The sequence below is a fragment of the Trichoplusia ni genome, chromosome 16 (genome assembly GCF_003590095.1).
Source record: "Trichoplusia ni isolate ovarian cell line Hi5 chromosome 16, tn1, whole genome shotgun sequence".
NCBI classification, from domain to species: domain Eukaryota; kingdom Metazoa; phylum Arthropoda; class Insecta; order Lepidoptera; family Noctuidae; genus Trichoplusia; species Trichoplusia ni.
In genome coordinates, this window is record NC_039493.1 from 3,951,228 (window position 1) to 3,971,328 (window position 20,101).

At 37.0% G+C, this 20,101-nt stretch overlaps 1 protein-coding gene across 1 annotated transcript; it reads left to right on the plus strand.

Annotated features, from left to right (window-relative positions):
- Positions 1-293: 293 nt before the first annotated feature.
- On the plus strand, positions 294-18,474 carry LOC113501833 (protein masquerade). Its single transcript, XM_026883115.1, has 14 exons — positions 294-629; positions 10,942-11,091; positions 11,683-11,799; positions 12,270-12,463; positions 12,810-12,998; positions 13,495-13,619; positions 14,066-14,196; positions 14,741-14,932; positions 15,322-15,396; positions 15,709-15,880; positions 16,358-16,545; positions 16,964-17,053; positions 17,426-17,580; positions 18,038-18,474. Exons 1-14 carry the CDS (start codon positions 533-535, stop codon positions 18,203-18,205), a joined length of 2,043 nt encoding a protein of 680 aa, XP_026738916.1. The 5' UTR covers positions 294-532; the 3' UTR covers positions 18,206-18,474.
- The last annotated feature ends 1,627 nt before the right edge of the window (positions 18,475-20,101 follow it).

The window sequence follows — 20,101 nt, forward strand, 5'->3', positions numbered from 1 at the left end:
CAACAAAGATCGTGTAAGTGCAGACTGTTGCGTTTTTATTTATAGTATTTTACCTACTTTTTTATTTCTGGTCGTACGTTTCTGTATGTTTGTTCAAAGCGATTGAACTAATATTCTCTTCGGTTTTTTTTGTTTTTTTGAGAGAGATAAAAGTGCCTATGAACTATGCAAAAAGGTCGACCTAAACCTATTTTCCCTTTAGGATCTTTAATTGGATACCATGAGGTAATTTTCTTTTTGCATATCCGAAGCTTCCACAGATTCAGGTTACTGCAAACTTTTCCCAAAAATGTCAGTAGCATTTAAAGAAAGCACGAATTTCATGAAATAGACCCAGCCTAAAGACTCTGGTCCTCCGAGACGTATTCAGATGCATGAAACCAAGTGACACGTCTCCAGCACTTGTTCGTTGAGCACCGCTTACGCACCCAAACACGTTGGTGGTGTGGGAGGGCAGTGCGCGCGCGCGCGAGACGTGGAGCGGACGCGCCATGCGAGACAGTGCCTCCGGCCAGTGACAGTTGCAGTGACCATGACAGTGGCGCGCCTCAGTGTGGCCATGCTGGCCCTAGCGCTCCTGGCGCCCCACGCCGCAGCGCAGGAGTCCTTCATGAGCTCCCTACTCACCGGTAAGACCGACACTAATACACAATATCCAGGTCACATTTCTGGAACTCCTCCAGTCTATGTCCGATCTGTCCTAAGTGCCTGTTGACCTGCCTCGTTCTAGAAACATTTTCTAGTTTCTCGTCGTACTGTTTTCTATCATGCATCAAAGATACATTCTTCGACGGAAACTGTTCGCCGTTCGTTTGAATAGAAATATAATTCAACAAGAATAACGGTATACGAACGTCTGTATTCGGACTTTCCAAAACTATCGGTCGCTTGTTAACTATCGTGAAAATATTAAAAGTAACTGGTTTCTATTAAACAATTTTTAAATATTTTTTTTTTTTTTTTTTAATTATCTGTTCGATGCGTGCATAGTTAGTTTTTTTGAATGTTTATGCAGATGGAAATTGGGTAGTCATTTCTGAAATCTGTGTTTTTATGCTAATTACTGAGTGTGTCTAGACGTTAACTTTCGAAGTAGCGCAGTTTAGTGGTATCTTCACGCTCGGCTAGTGTGGGGTGGGCAGCGCGGGCCGCGGCCACGCTCCACTCTGCACACACTCGCCTCCACTTTCTTAGTTTACATCCGGGGCACATTCTAGCGTTTAGAAAACGAAACAGAACATTTATGAAAGAATTTTTGGAAGCTAATATGTCACTAGATGCAGAAGACCTGCGTAATCACTGAGAAAATTTCTCACGGCAATCTTTAAATTCGTCTGATTATCTATTTCTATGTAAAATCCTAATCAAATGTTTTCTTACATAGCGTAGGAGAAGGCTCATTAAATAAAATACCACTAATGCCTTTCCAGGAGTGCGCAACTGTAGGCCTCTATCCTAAACAGTTACCACCAAAAACACCTCATTAAAATCTTACGGTGATAATAGTAGATCATTGACATTCATAATTTTCTGTGTCTATAATAACTTTCGTGAGCCACTTACTAATAAATCACACAATTAGTCAGGCATACGATAATATAGCGTGACTAAATATGTTAACACATGCACGCATGTAAGTTAAGTACACACTAAATATTTTAATTTTAATAGTATTGCTGTGATAAATTGTTATGTCACAGCTTTATTCGTTCTGTACCAACATAGCAATGGTGTAGGGAACAGGTCTTTCACATTCATTCTTCTCGGATCAGCCTTGGTAGAGTGGTCGTGGTCATGGTGGTCTATACTAGGTCATGGTGAGGATTCCAAATTATTTGTAGAGGTAGACAGCTCTCGTCACAAATCTTCCACATTTAGGTAGGTGTAACTAATCTATTTTATAGAGAAACTCGTCTTCGCCTATACCGATACGATTCCATAGCATGACAGTCCCGAATCGCCGCCGTAACTTATAAACAAACGTTCATGAATGTTTAGGAAACCTCAATAGTGCACGATAGCTGAAGTAATCCGATTCGTCATTTACATAACTCTCATAAAATGGTCAAGAAACTGGAGATTGTAGTGAGAATATTATCCGAACTGGAGGCGACATAAAATGTGAAATACTGTTCGTTTATCATGATTTTTAGTTTATTGCAATGGATACAGTCAAACCTGGGTTCCGAATGTATTACATAGGAAAAGGCCTGTACCCGGTAGGGGAAAGTCTATGGGAAGATGATATTATAATTGGTGAAGTAAATTCATTACTCTAAAAGGACCTCATTATTCATTTGTTACTATTTCACTATATTTTTCGAATTGATTGCTTACATTGTAATATACTGATTTTCCCTTTAACTAACCAAAACTGATATTGGTAAATTACAATAAAAAATGCTACAGATCAAAATAGATTGTATTAGAATTTGTACTTACCATTTGCTGTGCCCATCAGGGTCCACGATTGCTTCCATCATAATTGTATTACCATCTTATCTTACATTGTGGATGGGCAATGAAGAATATGAACATGACTATGTATTCAATAATTAGAAGAGACCCGTGGCGTACAAGCTAACAAAAGTCTCACATGTAGAGGCCTTGTTGACAACTCCAATCTAAAATGTGATCACACACCCTCGCTCTATGAGAGAGCAGACATAGTCAATCCAGAGTATACATTGTAATTACGTCACAATTATCACGTTTTAAAGGAACTAAAACGGATACGTTTATTGAATACTCCGGTGAAGCAATACTTTACTACACGTAGGCCCGGGATGACTGCAAAGATATATAAGTTTTAACATTTATCTAACCAATATATTCAGAACTTTGTCATTGTTTTCGTAAACATGAACTAAATTGAACAGTTTATTTAACAACAAGGTTCTGAAAAAAATCTAAGCCATGTTACAATTTAAAGCAGTTCTTATAAATATTGTTGCTTCAAATTCTTAGAATCGTGTTCGTCGGTACAAATAGAGAACATCCTTATTTTATTGAAACGGAAACGGAAAGTTTAACTAATCGCTTCTAAGAAAGGCTTCTTATTAGTCAAGAGGCTTCCAGTTGCGTTATTATTAAGAGGAAATATGAAAACAACGATAAAAACAACGTATTTTTTAAGAATTGTTCTTTTGAAGACATTGAAAGAAAACCTTTTACTTTTTTAATTACTAGAATTAGGTCTTCATGACATTACTAAAATTACAACCTGTCATCAATAAAATCCAGTTTACTTATACTACTAGGCCAGGCCTAGGCAGCTAGTCCATCCAAAAAAACTCAGTCAGCGGGAACTTGAAACGGGATTGAAGGAATATTAATATTATTTTTTTTGACGATGCGCCCACTTAGGCATTTAATCCATGCGGGCACGAGTTGTTCTCAGACATTCCAATCACATATACAAAGACACCTAGACTTAGAAAATGCATTTGTTTTAAATCCCATATGATCCCATATGGGATTAAAAATGCTTTTTGTAATCCAAATCATGACACTTAAAGTGGTGATGGGTTTGGTGGTGGTGGTGGAGTTATACCACTCCTTTATCCGAGCAATCGATATTGTAATATAATCGATGAGTAAAAACATACATAGTAGCAAGATGTTTGTTCTGGTGTATGTGTAGAGCGCGCGCCGCGTGGTATATGGGGCGCTAACGGTGCGCGTGCGCCGGTTACACGCACCTTATCACTGATAGCGGAGATTTGTAGAGTTGCTCTACGTAGATAGAGATGTGGGGAATGTGATCTGATCGTTTTAGATAAGAAATAATAAATATGTAAATGTTTATATTAAACCTTAAGAGGTGTTGATTCAATCTTAGGCAATCAGTGGAGATATCAGAATATTTAATAGATTTTTTCTTTAAATTTATCTTTGTAGCAAGATTAACCTAAGGTTTTGCTTCAAGGTAAACACAAAACACATATTTATTGTGCACATATACACTTATAAAAATATTTTTTTGTGTTCAAATAAATGTTTGTCTCAAGAAATGAAGTTCCGAGCACTTGTTGCGGTCAACAAACATATATTTTTTTCTGCAAATACAAAGTTGTTGTCACTTGTTATTTTGTAGCACAAAACCATAATAGTTATAGTTACAGTAGTTTTGTTCGCACTATAATAACTAAGTCGTAACATTTGATTACAGTTTCGGCAGAACTAACCATGTTACTAGGTTTATCGCATTCTTGAGCCAGTTGCGTTCCTCCGTACAAAAGACATCAACGCGTTTCATGTTTTATCAAGTTCAATTTAATTGGGGTTTAATTGAAATTTGTGATTTTTTTGATTACACTTACTATCTTTGATCTACTAATAATTATTTTCGTACCACATTATTTAAAATGACAAGTTAAAGTGTAGGGGTAGGTAATTTTGTTGCTTATTTAAGTTTAAAATCACCATATTTCCTTATTATTTGCCGTCAATTATATGTAAAACAAGTTTTACATCTAACAGTCTCCATAATTTCGCAGAAACAATATCGATAAAATGAATATGCCTATGACTAAAACTACCGGAAATATTCAACATGCACACCCATCTATTTCGTAACCTCTGGACAGTAAAAAAGAAAGCCTCTCTCGTTAGTGTATCATACATTTGACATATAATATGTGTCAGCGCATGATTCACGCGCGGGCTGCGCACGCGCATGCGAGGTGACATTTCACTTCGTTATATATTCAGTGATGAAGTTATTGATTGGATTTATTATATATTGTTAGTTTAATTGTTTAACTAGTAATAAAGATATTTTAAAACAAGCAAAACAAAATCATCACTGTTTTTAGTCACAACGAAAAATCTAAAAGCAATGCAGACTACAAAATGTGCGAAAGTTATCAATATTGTTTCTAGTTTGAGTTACATGGCTACTATATTTGTTTAACCTTTGATTTGACTATTTTAAGAATAAAATTAATGTTGAAATTTAAGTCATTGAACATGAATGGACAGAGGAAATATGAAAGTCCAGCAGACGCGCTGACGCCGGCAATCTCATTGACAATATTTAATATTCGTTACGTTCATACATTAACTTATGTTTACATGTTAATGAAAATATACTTTTTTAACGTTCTCTAAGTTTAACGTAACAATAACACTAAACTACTTTGTCTGGACTTTAAAAGAGGCGATGACCCCTGAGTTTGTTTCGACGTCTTCTCAAGGTAGCCAGCTAGGAAATGTCGACTCCAGCTAGGTTAAAAAATGACATGTAAAAAGTGATAACGTCTATTGTATTTGCAGAATAAAAGTAATTTCATTTCATTTCACACGCATACACATCATAAAAAATCCGTTTCATAATTCCACAATCATAGCACATTATCGTATGCACTGTAGCAGTCAACTATCCAAGGCATGTTATTAGTCTCATATGTAATTATTATTTCGCGTCCAATTCTGAAACTCGGTGAAAACATCACATGCGACACGCTTACTGAAAGTGAATTAATATGTAAAACAGGCTCTCGGAGGCTATAGGAACGCGGCTACGTGGCCTGTGTGTGTTTACACAGGTGTAATGTTAAGTTTCATTTACAGTAAGTTCCGGAATGTTCTAGTTTTATTTAACTTTACTGCTTGTTACAGTACAAAGTATGTATAAGCATTTTTGTTTTGTATATCTTTATTCAATATTTACTAAGATTAATTACAATTTTACAGAGTTAAATATTTACAAGTTAAAAAACAAAAAATAATTAAATCAAAGCATCAAAAAATTCATCGGCATCGCTGCCGGCTGGGAGTGTGCCCAAAAGGCTGGCAGCATTGCCACGTTGAATGGCAATGCTAATCCTCTGAGCGAGGTAAAAGCCAGCCTTTGGGTTACGAGAAGTGTCAACGAGACGCTTTTGTATATTGATAAATATGTTTACAATTTCAGTAACTTCGTTATACAATTTACTCAAATCGTAAATTTGGGTACGCGCGTTGATGTCTTTTGTTCGGAAAAATGTTCAAATTGAAAAAAATACTATATTTTTTTTGTAAATATGTTTGCAAAACGTCAAATAATGTCTCGTCTCGTCCGATGGAGTCACAGCGTTGTATCATAGCCGCGGCTGCGACTTTCGCGCGGTCAACGACCCGATAGAAAGCCTCGACGCTGAGCTATTGATTATTAAATAGTTATCGGTTAAAGTAATTTGCTGGTTACCTGATTGAATAATGCTAACATACTGGTTTAGTACATTTGCATCTGTTACTCAAACAACTGTATCATTAGATCTTGCTCTGGCCTGTCGTTGGAGATACTATGCAGCATTTTGCTAATGAAAACTCGTGTTGCAAATTGTTCACATGAATTTAGTTACAATTTTAATTGCGGCGATTGAATGTTTATTTACTAGACTTTTTTAAATTCTATTGCTTTTTAAATTTAATTAGTAAATTTTTGTTTCTTTTATCTTAATTGTTGCCATATTTTAATTTACAATTGCACAATTCAACAACACTTTTTAAAGAGTTGTTGAATTGTGATGAATTATGGAAACATGTATTTATATATCTGGCTTATCTTGCTTGTGGCTGAAAATTTTTTTTCTTATCGAACCCTGTTAACAACGTTATTACATTAAATTAACATTACAGTTTAGGAGCAGTGAGACATTCATCCTTTGTTTACGTTATTAAAATAGTTTTTCTAAGTTAATTGTAACACAACCGTTTTTGTGTTTCGTGAGAACGCTGTCACGGTAATCATTTGTCATGTATGGCTTAATTGTTTACCGTTTTAGTTATAAAAACTGAAGAGTGTGCAACTTAAGCTAATTTAAGTAAGTGATTATGAACAAATTGTTTCATCAAAAATGTGTTTAAAACCTGCCCTGTAGTGCCACGGCTGGGGAAAGGTCCTACATCTTTAAAAGAATCATTTTAAAGATGCGATGGTTTTCACCCATTTTTCAGTGTGATAGATACTTTTGACCATTCATTTTACCATCAACCATACACTTTACCTTGAAGGTTTTGACCCTGGTCTTACTCAGACCCTGATACAGTTACTCAAACGTGACCACACTATAGCATCAGATGAAATCTGTTACATGCAACGCGATACAACTTTATTGATGCCAAATGTTTTCTGCCAGTTGTCTGAACTGCACAGATAGCCGACTGGTTATCACGTCAAACACATTGTGTACGACGTGTTGAAGGTTCGGTCCGCGTGTTATGCACGGGTTTATGTGATCCTCTAACGCTTATTCTGAGTCTGGGTGACTATGTCGTTGCGACAGATTATTTTGTGTTTGTCGGTGTTGCGATAAAAGGATTCAATTTTGTTACTGTGGGAGTCGTTATTAAAACCATACGAATGCTGAATAACATAATCACTTATTTAAAAAAGCAATGCCAAATACAAAGAAATCTCAATTATATTATCTTTAGCCGGACAGTTTATTTTTATTTCAAAGGAAGTATTTGACTAGCTTTAGTTTATTTTTTGGGTCAATTTTTGCACTCTTTGTCACCATCTGAAAAAAAGCAGCAAAAAAAATGTCTCATAATCTATTTTATCTGTAGTTCTAAATACAAGTTTCCTACTAACGTCCTGTCAACATGATTAAACAAGTTTTAGACCATTTTAGTCAGATGTAGTTCGTTCCGTTATGTTGAGAGATTAATATTCAGATGGCCTTGGCCCTCTTCAATATATTAGGAAGTTCGCCTACGTTAATACATATACTTATTAATTCACTTATCCGTTTTCCGCAACATTTCATTTTGAGACTAATTTTCTTGGATTTATAAATAGCGATTTAAGATATTTATAGCGAGCTAATTTTATAATTGTTATGTTATAGTTGTTATATTATAAGTAATGTATGAAAGTGACATATAAATCACTTTCATGCATTATTATTATTTGTCATATTCATACGTACCTATCATTGTTAACACTTGACTGTGAGGATGGGCAGCAAAAAGAGCAAACTATTAAAACAAAGTCTTTACATTGTAGAAAACTTTTGACGTAATTAAATCCGTAACTAAACACCTACATCATTAATGAAATACCTGGATCCCAATAATTCTCATAATCCTACAAAAACAATTACATGATCCTACGGAATTCCTTACCGACATGTTTATAGCTTTATTAGAAATTGTTGCATATTATAAAACTTAACCAACCTTCTACTATTCAATACATAATAAGACTCTACTTAATCACATAACAATCAGAGACAGATAATATTCAAAAATCGATTCTTACCCTTGATAGATTTATCGAATGCACTTCTTATACAAAATTACAAATAAATCGTTCATCTATACTAATATATAAAGCTCAAGAGTTCGTTTGTTTGTTTGAACGCGCTGATCTCAGGAATACTGGTTCAACTTGAATTTTTTTTTTTGTGTTGAATAGGAATCATCGAGGAAGGTTTTAGGCCATCACGTTGCGACTAATAGGAGCGAAGAAAAAATCATAACTTATATGTTCTAACCACGCGGACGAAGTCGCGGGCAACAGCTAGTCTCATATAAAGAGTTACTATTAATGGCAATTGACATCACTCTTCTTCATAATTTCCCTTCCCCCATTAACCTACAAAATAAAGAAGATTGAAACAGTTTGACAGTTTTATATCTATCAGACAGTTATCAAGTCACCCGCCCTTCAGGCCCGCGCTCGGCCGCATCGCTCGCGCCGGCCGCGCGCGGTCACCGTGCGCGCACGCATGTACTTTCGTTTTCGGCGCTTGCGGTCGATTTCACCTCCCGCGCATTAGGTCATCGGGTAACGGTGAAAGAGACGCAATACATGAGAGAAATGTGTTAAGGAGCGCTGGGGAATTCCGGAAGGAGTTGCTAACGAAATAGTTTATTATAATGTTTATGCAGTTTAGTTTTCTTGGAACAAATAAACGTTAATTATTTGGAATTTATATGACATTTTATGGCTCACGCATATTCAACTTTATGTGGAATAATTTAGATATTTTAAGTAGGTGCATTAGAAAAAAGACTACCGTAAATAGTGTATATCAATAAAAATTATAATACGGTATCCACAAAAGCCTTCAAAGCGCCGCTCCACACTCAACTAATTAAATAATTCCAATATAACCGCTCCCGCTTACAACTGATGTCGTCGGCTGTTTTCCTTTCATTTGGCTCCGACTAATTCTGTGTCAGTGGCGTGAGGTCGAGCCGCGGGTGATGCGGGGTGGCAGGCGGGTGACGGGGGGGGGGCGGTCACCCATCCGCCGGCCGGGAGGGGCTAACGGCACCGCGGCTTAGAGCACCATGGGAGTGATGGAATGCCACCGCGCCACTATTAGGACGCCACGATTGAGATACGATAGGATAAGAGTTTGAAGTACTTTTTAATAGATGTAATATAGATAATGTAAAATGTAAATTTTGATTAAATCTTGTACTGACATTATACATCTATGAGCGTATTTTTGGATTGGACTGGAGTATTTGATTCCGTATAGTGTTCCGTACGGTAACAAACAAGAAAAACTAAAAAAAGATGAAGAAACATGGAAGGATAGAGCTCTGACATGAGACACATCATTCATACACGTATACAATCTTTATATAAATACACTAATACTAATAAATACGACAAGGAACTGTAATCCTACATTCAACAAAACCTCACAAACATCAAATTTAATGGCCTCATTTGACCCACAACTCAATTTAATGTTCCTAATATGACCCACGATAAATCTTCAAGGCCGCACCACTTAATAGTTAAACGATATTAAATTGGGGTCATCGTCCTTAATGATGGCAGCCTAACAAAGATGGCAGGACCCGCGCCCGTTACTTATGTCCTTATTCTAGACACGCGCGCGGCGCCTGCGCAGGTTTCTGTCTTACTTACTACTAGCTAATAAAGTGTTAAGTTATGCGGTATTTTGGCCGGTAAACATTATTTTTTGGCATATTTATTGTGTTTCTTTGGACGCTTGTTTTATTAACATTTCGAAAAAGGTCCACTTGAAATAAAACCTCATTTCGAGTCGTTATTTTGAACCGACTTCCTAAAGAGGAGGATCTCAATTCGGATAACATTTTTACCAAATCAATCAAATATTATTTTAGTACTTTATTGTTTTCAGTAAGCTGAAATAGAAATAGAGTGAGGAAAACGGATAATAGTTTATAAGTAATGTATATTATATTTTAACTTGGTTGAGAAGATATAGAAAAGAGAGGATGTTATAATCAAGGAAACAGGACCAAAAGTTTTTCGGTTATTGCTCAATTAAAAATGTATTTACAATGTAAATACAAGATACCATAACATTTTTAACTTTCGAGAAAGTGTCTTTTATTTTTAAATGTAAAGAAATTTTGAATGTACAAATGTTTTGTAAGAAACAGTTGTTGTATTATGACATTTGTTTGTAGTTTAACTTTCACAAAATTTGAATCATTCTGTATGTATATATTATTAACAGTATATTTATTCTTTTACGACAGTCAATATACAATCGTTTTCCTGTTCATATGTATTTTTAGTTGTAAGTTTTTGTTTATGAAACGGATGTTAAAAATTCGTTGAAAAAGTGTCAAAGATTACGTAATTCAGAGGTTCTAACTGTTGTAATACCATTCAATTTAAAATTTTGCTATAAACTAGGTTTTAAAATTTTAAAGCACTGAATATTTAACTTCCTTGAGGTTTGAATCTTCTAAAATTGTGAATGGTTAAAAAAAATACTTCGATAAGTAGCTCTGTTTTCAGTAAATTATCTTTTTTGATTGTAGTTCAATCAAAGGTTAAACAAGTCTGTATTTTTAAATTTAGTTTGCGTATTTTCTGACTTAAACTGACTGCTGACATTCATTCGGTAAATCGGCCAAAAGTAACCAATATCTACTGGTCTGCATACTCCAACTACTTATATTACTTATATACATCATCAATCACTATTCCAGGTCTATTGGAGTCGCTGGACACGCAGATGGATGTGAAGAACTGTCCCGGCACGTGCATGCACGTGTTCGCCTCGAAGCTGTGTAACGAGGTGCTAGAGGAGGTGGAGTGCCCCAGCCCCAACATGAAGTGCTGCGCGGAAGAGACTGCGGGTAAGAAGCGATTAGATTATAATTAGGAAATTAAGAACAGGTGTAAGTTAAGGATACATTTGGGAGTTCGTTACGTGGGAAGATTTAGTTAAGCGAGTACCTACTACTCAAACGAAAATCATTAAAAAAACTTACTCAAAAGATTTAGAAGATTTCCCTTTGCTGAAAGTTTATGTCACCACTTAACATATTTTTACAGTAAATGAGATTATTTTTAGGAAAATTCTATGAATAAATATATTCTCTTCAAACTTGAAGTAAAACTGAACAAGTAACTCTAAATTCTCGGCAAAGTCTCTATCATCTAAGGGCTAGATTTAAAATGATTGTGTTTACAATATTTAAAATGTAAATTTTGTAAGCAAAAGTTAACAGTCCAATGCATGTTCTTCATTTTATGAAGTCATACTTGAACACAATCATTTTTATCAGAAGACGCAACGGTTTAATCACTCCTATTTATCGGGATTGCCCAAATGGTTCCATCCATCCCGATAAATGCGCGTTAGTAAACTGTTCCATCGTTTAATAAGGAATAATCCTCACGAAACTTATTATAAAATTATTATAACTATCATCCAATATTTCCAGATAACGAGACCCTGATCACGACCCCCCGGCCGCGGCCGACGCGCGTCACGACAGTCTCGGACTACGACTACGAGGACCCCACGACGCTGCCGCCGCAAGACCAGTACAAAAACAGTGGTAATTGTTAGGTACACCCTATTAACTATTAGGAATAGACTCTTTAACGTAGTTATCGTTTAAATTGCTAAAAAAATCTTAAAAGATCAATCAAAACTATAATAAATTCTCATAGTAGTCATAATTCTACTCCGACTCAAATCAAATTTATGTGGGGCAAATAGGACGTTACATATGAGTTGTTTGAAGTATGTATGGGGATAAGACATTCATTTATAATTAAATCTACAATATTAACATAGGAGAGTACGAGGATTAACGCGAATATGTTAATATAATTATGCAACGCGAAAGTTTAAATATAAGTAAATCTACAATAATTTAAAGAAACATTTTTAAACTCGACTTAGGTCTTCGTTAATGTGTATTTGATTTATAGGACTTCTTCAGTTCAGTTACATTTATAATCAACATATTCAATCGACTCCAAATCTAAGGACCGACATAATCCTGTTTATAACAATTTCCAGGTAACATAGCGTGTCCGGGAGTATGTGTAGAAGCGCGCCTCTCGCAGTACTGCGAGGCGTACCTCAACTCGCCGGACCTGTGTGTGAAGGGCCGCCTGTGCTGTGTCTCGAGAGACGTGTACGGAGACCGCCCGCCTCCAGACCTGGTCGTGCCGAATGAAAAGAAGTACTCCACGAAGAGGCCTCCTACTACGGTAACTATTATATTAATAGGGAAAGATAGAATGCTTAAAGATATCAGAATTGAACGCCTGTTCCGAATAGATCCTTGCGCGGCAAAAGTTTTTGGAAACTTTGGAATCATATCTATTTAAGGAAAACCTGGACTAAGAACATTAACTTATAAGTTTGAATAATGCTTGTTTGATACGGTTATTAAACACGCAACACATCGCGTTGTGGTATTCTGCCTGATCGCTTTTATTTGCGCTGTTTGAACCTAATGAAACTAAAGTGGTTACTTAACTCTTTTGCCCTTTATAAAATTACGAAATATGTTTAAACCTCTTTATTAACCTGTCTAAATATTATTTTCTGCAGCTGACTACAACTCCAGCGCCTCCGCCGAAGCGTCGTCCCGGTCACAAGTGCCGAGGGGAGTGCACTAACGGTATCCTGGCGCTCTTCTGCGACAACCAGGACAAGGACGCCTTCTGTCCCAACGACGGGACCTGCTGCGCCACTGAGAAGATGTACGAACCCACTACCACGCCCAGACCCACCACACCGGTATGTATGTAAGGATATGTAAGGAACTTCTGGTACAACGTTAATCGAAAATTGGCTTGAAAAAAGCAGATTTGCTAAATATTGACCAATCGAAATTTAAGAAAAAGCAAATCAGCAAACGCTCAATTTTCTGACGGTACCAAACATTGGCTTATCTTGATATTTATTTTTGTTATATGTTATAGTTATGCAGCAATTGAGATAAAATATGATCTCTTAAATTTAAAGTGTCAAGCTATCATGGTTCATGTGATACAGCATATTGACTGACGGATGGGTTTCAAAACTATTTTTTTTTATAAACGATAAAAGACTACTTATTGCAAACAATTTTGAAATGAAGGCAATGCAAATTATTGTCCAAAACAACAATAATGAATCCAAAATTGCTCTAGGCTAAACGTGCTTTTAACAAATAAACGTTGGCTATGTGAAAACGTGTGCTTACTCGTACAATACTTTGGTCCTAACAATGAACCTGTTTTCGTACCTTCAGGCCCCGCTACCGCGGTGCCCCGGGTACTGCATGCCCACGTTCCTGAAGCCGGTGTGTCCCCCCGGCGTCATCATCCACCGCACCACCTGCAACAGCGAGGGGCTCGCGTGCTGTGATAACACTAGGTACGTGTCATTTATAACTCGAATCAACAGTCATCATGAATATTTAGGTACTTTTGTATTATGTAATGTAACTAGCTGTTGCTCGCGTCTGAATGTCATTAAAACATCAACCTTTAACAAAGTCGGAAAAATTACCTATGTGTAATCCAAGGTGCCTCGCCTCATCCATCAAATTTTATTGACATCACATATTTTCGCATTTATATTTTTTTTTTATAACTTGGAGGGCTTTGCCAACAGTAGGCTAAGTTAAAAATATAAGTTTTGTTTGAAAAAGTATACTTTAGGATAAAATTGAATTTTAAAAAATATAGATAATTATTATTAGCTTAATATCTTAATACCACCAACCAGTGTTATATAGGAGCTCCCAATGACTGCGAAAGGATTTTAGCTACCGACTTCTGCCGATTACTCTGACACTCAAATTCCACATTTGCCTCCAGGATACCACCCCGCACGACCCGGCGGCCGACCACCACGACCACCACCACCACCACCACGCCGGCGCCACCAGACCCGCGCCCCGACTGCCCCGGCTCCTGCATCGTGTCTCTGCTCTCCTTCACTTGTTTCCGTAAGTAACTATACAATTATGTAATGTCTATTTGGTACTACATACCGTTTAAAAATAAATAAAGCATAATATATAGGAGTGATTTATTGGTGTGTCAGTACCAGCAGTCAGCTGAACTTGTAGATGTAATTACAATTTTATCTGCTAGTTCAGCTGATTGCTGAACTATATAGAACTACTGGCGAAATATTTAGAACTTGTTTTCTGTCCAGAATTATGCAGGATAACAGCTTCTTATAATTTAATCCTACCCATTGTGTTCATCACGATGGTTCAAAAAATAAACCAGACACCATTCTAGCCTTCCCAACTACATATGTTAGGGTTTGCTTCAGTCTAACCGGATACAACTAAAAAATAGGAGCGTTTTACAAGGAGCGCCTGCCTATCTGACCTCTTCACAGCACGATACACCATAATAACACAGGTTGTCAGACTTTCTTGCTTCTTCCCGTATCGACTGACGATCAAAGATGCATAACAGCCAGATGAATAACAGCCAGGACCCACTTTTTAATGAGTATTAAAATGATTCTGGTTTTAGGTAACGCGGAAATGACGGACGTTTTCAAATGCAAGAAGGCGGGCACCCAGTGCTGCGCGCCCAAGTCCAAGGTGCTGGAGGTGGTGGGCGGCAAGGCGGGCAACGACACCGCGCCGCTGCCGCTGCCGCAGCCCGCCTCCAGCTACCAGCACTACACCACCGCGCTGGCCTACACGCACACCACGCCTGTCGGTAAGGATGTCATGTGTACGTATGGAGACCACATATGTTTATGGTGGGGTTGGTTTTAATCAAGCTTGGTTTACTCCAATGAAGCAATCAGCGTGTGGTCTCACACAATAAGTAATTGCGGTATTCCAATTATTTTGGTGCTACTTCTCTTCCTCTTGGTCTCAAACTTGGTGTTTTTGCACATCCTTAAAAATTCTCCGGTGTGTTTCGTTTTGTTACTATATTTTCCCATTCTCCTTCACCATTTATAGCCAATGAGAATTGCTATGTATAAGGACATACATATTCTGATTTGATTTGACTCGGCAGTCCGATGGTCGCGTAACCTAATAGTGGAGTTAGTATGTGCTAGTCGATTTTTCAAAATCAAACATTTTTGTCACTTCCAGCGCCCTACGAGCCGAGCTATGGAACGACATTATCATCGACAGAGAAATACAACAAATACGTGTGCGGAGTCAAAGGTAAGTGTTTCAAATAGTTTTACACTAGCAATGGTCTGATATACGAAATACATAATTCTGTCCTAACCCATCTGAATAAATTGAATTTTGATCGATATTCATGTTTATTCCATGGTTCCATGATTATTTTTATTTCTTCCTCAACACACATACAATTGTAAAAAAATTATATCGAAGAACTGTAAAACGGCCTGATAACAAACTTTTGGTTAAACTATTCTAGTGGCCACGCAAGCATGTTGGCTGTTGGTAACCAATTATGTGTTTCATGAAATATTGGTGTAGAGTGACATTTCTCCTTCCCATTGCCAGGCACCTCGGGCCAGTCGTCCCGGCGCCTGGGCCGCGTGATGGGCGGCGAGGACGGCGAGCGCGGCGAGTGGTGCTGGCAGGTGGCGCTCATCAACTCGCTCAACCAGTACCTGTGCGGGGCCGCGCTCATCGGGACGCAGTGGGTGCTCACCGCCGCGCACTGTGTCACTAAGTTAGTACCCAGTTTGTATGATGGAAATTGTGGTTTGGAAAAAGGCTAAGCCAACGATGAACGTAAGAAGTTTAGACTATCCTGAGGATCTCATAACACACGTGTAACTAACACACGAGTGCTTAGTAGCATGGGTATCGCAAAAAAGACACCCGTAATTGATAGAAAACAGTTTTTTGGAAAATAAAATCAAAAATGTTGTACTCATTAATGGAGTAATTAGTAGCTAGCAGTATCGTATAACAAAAACTTGTACCAAGTAAGGAGACACTGTAATTAAGCTGATGAGCTTATTTACAGTGTGTGAGCTGAGCTAATTTTTAAAAGAGTTGCCATCAGATCAGTGCTGACAGAAAACAATACTACATTAAGATAACGCTTCTGGTGTTCTTGAAATTTCCGACAAAATTTAAATTTGTCTCATAACCACCAGCCAAAAAATAGTCATGCCACCTATACCTTATTTTCCACTTCCAGTATCGTTCGGTCTGGTGACGCTATCTACGTGCGTGTCGGAGACCACGACCTAACGCGCAAGTACGGCTCGCCCGGAGCGCAGACACTGCGCGTGGCCACCACCTACATACACCACAACCACAACAGCCAGACCCTGGACAACGATATAGCGCTGCTCAAGCTGCATGGAAAGGCAGAGCTCAAAGAAGGTTGGTTCTATACAAATATAGGATTTGAGTAGTTTATTTCAGTTATGTAAGTATTTTGACTGCGAACGTGCTCATAACTAATGTTAAACTATACCTCACGATAGCTATTAGAACCCTTATTCAGAAACCCATCAACTTATTTTTTTTTTACTCACCCTAAACTTGAAATAGCATATTGCTTCTTCAGAATCTAGTCTATCCAAAGGTCATCTGTTGAAGCTCGCTTTTAGTGAAAAGACCGCCCATTGTGGCACCATGTAACTATTTATTTGTACCCAATTCTGTACTTATGTGGTGTGCAATGAAGAATATTCTATCTAAGTATCGATCTAAGACCTCACAAGCATTCAATGAAAGCAGTTAAAACACTCGATTCTCGATCTTTAGCTAAGATTAACCATGTTATTTTATCCATCAGGCGTCTGCTTGGTGTGTCTGCCGGCGCGAGGAGTGAGCCACGCGGCTGGCAAGAGGTGCACCGTCACCGGCTACGGATATATGGGAGAAAGTGAGTTTTGAACATAGTAATAAAACATTCTGGCAATTTTAAGTATTTTCTTCATGTTGGTCGAGATTTCGGACTTCGCGTGTTTCGACACTGAGCTGAAACTACAACTACCCTACTTTCCTGATCACAAAAGCAAGTTTCTCAAGAAGATCATTCTCAAATCTGTTCTTGCAGTTTTACGATAAATAGAACTATGGTGATTAATCTGCTCTAAGATATTTTGGATAGCAAAAAGTGGAAGAAAAGTGGGGATACCTATAGGTTCTCAGCACTAGATGATGCCAAGCTGACATTATGTGTGATGATATTACTACAATTTCGATAGGGTTTTTAAACCTTTTCAAAGTTTAACGAATCATGTTACTCTTACAGCGGGTCCGATCCCCCTGCGCGTGCGCGAGGCAGAGCTGCCAATCGTGAGTGACGCGGAGTGCATTCGCAAGGTCAACGCGGTCACGGAGAAGATCTTCATCCTGCCCGCCAGCTCCTTCTGCGCGGGCGGGGAGCCCGGGAACGATGCCTGCCAAGTAAATACAAATCATCATCATCATTATCCACAGCACACACACATTTCTACGGTCCTGTGCTAGCCTCTATGAGTATAAATATTGATTATCAATTATTGGTAAAGTGATGGAAGCAGTTGATGGTTTCTTAAAGAAGTGGTTTATTACGGCATTCGTAACCTGGCCAGAATGAAACTACTATTAATAAAACCTGAGGGATAGTCGAGTGGTTGAGCCCGTTGAGGTCACCACGCCAAACCCACTACACGCGATATGTAACGAGTTCGATTTCCTAGTGGGACAGGCGTTTGTGTGATCCACGAATGCTTGTCCTGAGTCTGGTTGTCTTGCCACACAAGGATGAAATTCCATAATGCGAGAGTGGTATTTTTTAGGTGTTAGGTGTTAGGAAGTATGCACAGAACACCGCTTTTTTCAATTGCTGTCTCTCTTTACCAATGTTTCACCATTCTTCTAGGGCGACGGCGGTGGTCCCCTAGTCTGCCAGGACGATGGCTTCTACGAGCTGGTGGGGCTGGTGTCGTGGGGCTTCGGCTGCGGGCGACAGGATGTGCCCGGCGTCTACGTCAAGGTCTCCTCCTTCATCGGCTGGATCAACCAAATTATCTCCGTCAATAATCTATAGTACACCGAACAATATAGGGTTTCATAATAAGGCTGGATTCCATAGCGGTTTTAGATTGTGTGCTACTTATAACAGATTTTATAATACACTACGGAGCAAAACTATCGAATTGATTAATAGAATTTGTATTAGAAACTTAAGTTTTTGCTTGAAAACAAGCCGTAGTTAAACAATTAGGACACAACTATGAAAAAAAAATCATAAAAAAGGTTCATCTTCTTTTAGAGATACCTACGTTTGTCAACGCTATGTAATATGAACAAAAAGCTTACACTGTTATTCGTAGCATAATTAAATGCATTTATTTTTAAAACCGCTAATTTGGTTTGGTTGAAAGTTCCCATACAGTACTGTTAATTCGGATGCAGTGGTGCGATGGTTTGAAAAGGGAAATACAGAATTTTAGAGATAAAATCGATTTGTATTTCAAATTGGCTTTTATGTAGAAAAAAATGGAGTTTTGTACGACATAATATTATTGAATTATTTGCAATAGTTTAATTTACTTTCATGTAAATTCTTTTTGTTCAATGGTAGATGTAGAAAATATTATTTTCATTCGATTAAATTCTATAGAATGTTTGGAGAAGCAATCTGTAAAAAGATAGGTTTCTACACTATCTGCATTAAATTACTTAAATGTAGAAATGAAATTATTTTAGAATAAGGTCGTTAGGTTCTTTATCAAAATGACTGCATATCTGCATTTAAACGTTTATTTATTAAATTTATTTAAAATCGCATTATTTATAATCTATGCAAAATGTTCGAAGTCTCCACGAATATTTTAATGTAAATAATAACAAATGGAACTTATTTAGATTTAAGTTATTTATTTATTTTAGTTTATAATTATTATTTATTTATTTGTCGGCATTTAGACACTCTCCCACCATCGTAACGTCAAGGTAAAATCGAATTTAACTTTGTTTATATTTTAATTGCAGTTAGATTATAAATTATAAAAAAGATGACGCCATCTTGTTCATTTTACCTATCGTAAATGAAATTGGATTGAGGCTTTCTGCTTTCAACGATTGTTCTACTTGTAATATTATTGAAAATGCAATTTGGCTGTCTATTAAGACAATTGTTATGGTCACACTTTTTTTTACAAAATATAATTTATCAACTGGTTGTGTCATGAGTGGAAAGCCTTTTTATAAGAACTATGAAAAGCTCCTTATACGTAATTCTAGTATATTTATAAACAGATAACTTAGTTGTAGTACGAAACCAAACAATACTATTATTTATATATAAACTCAATTCCTAGTTTTAGATATTTATACGATGTAATAATGAGAAATTTTCACGTTACGTTAATAACTCAAGGCGCAATTTATACTGAAATTATTTATTTATATTTTTACACCGTAAATGGCATTATAATGAGCATACTTCGATGTATGAGACTATTTTAGTTTGCTTTGCAGTGTGCAAGTAAATTATTTATTTAAAGGCTATGCTGTAATATTAAAAGTATTTAATATAGTATTCAGCCATAATTTTCAAAATATGAAGTTTTACTATTTAATTGTGTACTTTTTTACACGATTTCACCAAGATTTTGACCATTCAAGTACCTCTAGTTTTGAACCGTATTAAGTTAATTTTGCAAAACAAAAATATCTAATTCTGCTTTTTAACATCTTCGCATGTTAAATTTCAGTCAGTCACAGTATCATTCGACATAAAAAAAAATCCGTTTAAGTATTTAATGCTAAACATTTTGAATCAAAAAGCATATTTTCGTTTTAATCTTGAAAATGATAAATTTTGGTGGAATCAGGTAGTTCTCCAGGCGAGGTTGTAAATACATTAGGCAATAGGTGTAAGGTACAGAGCGATCGATATTATGTGGAGCTTGCATTTACGCACTAATTTATTGTATCA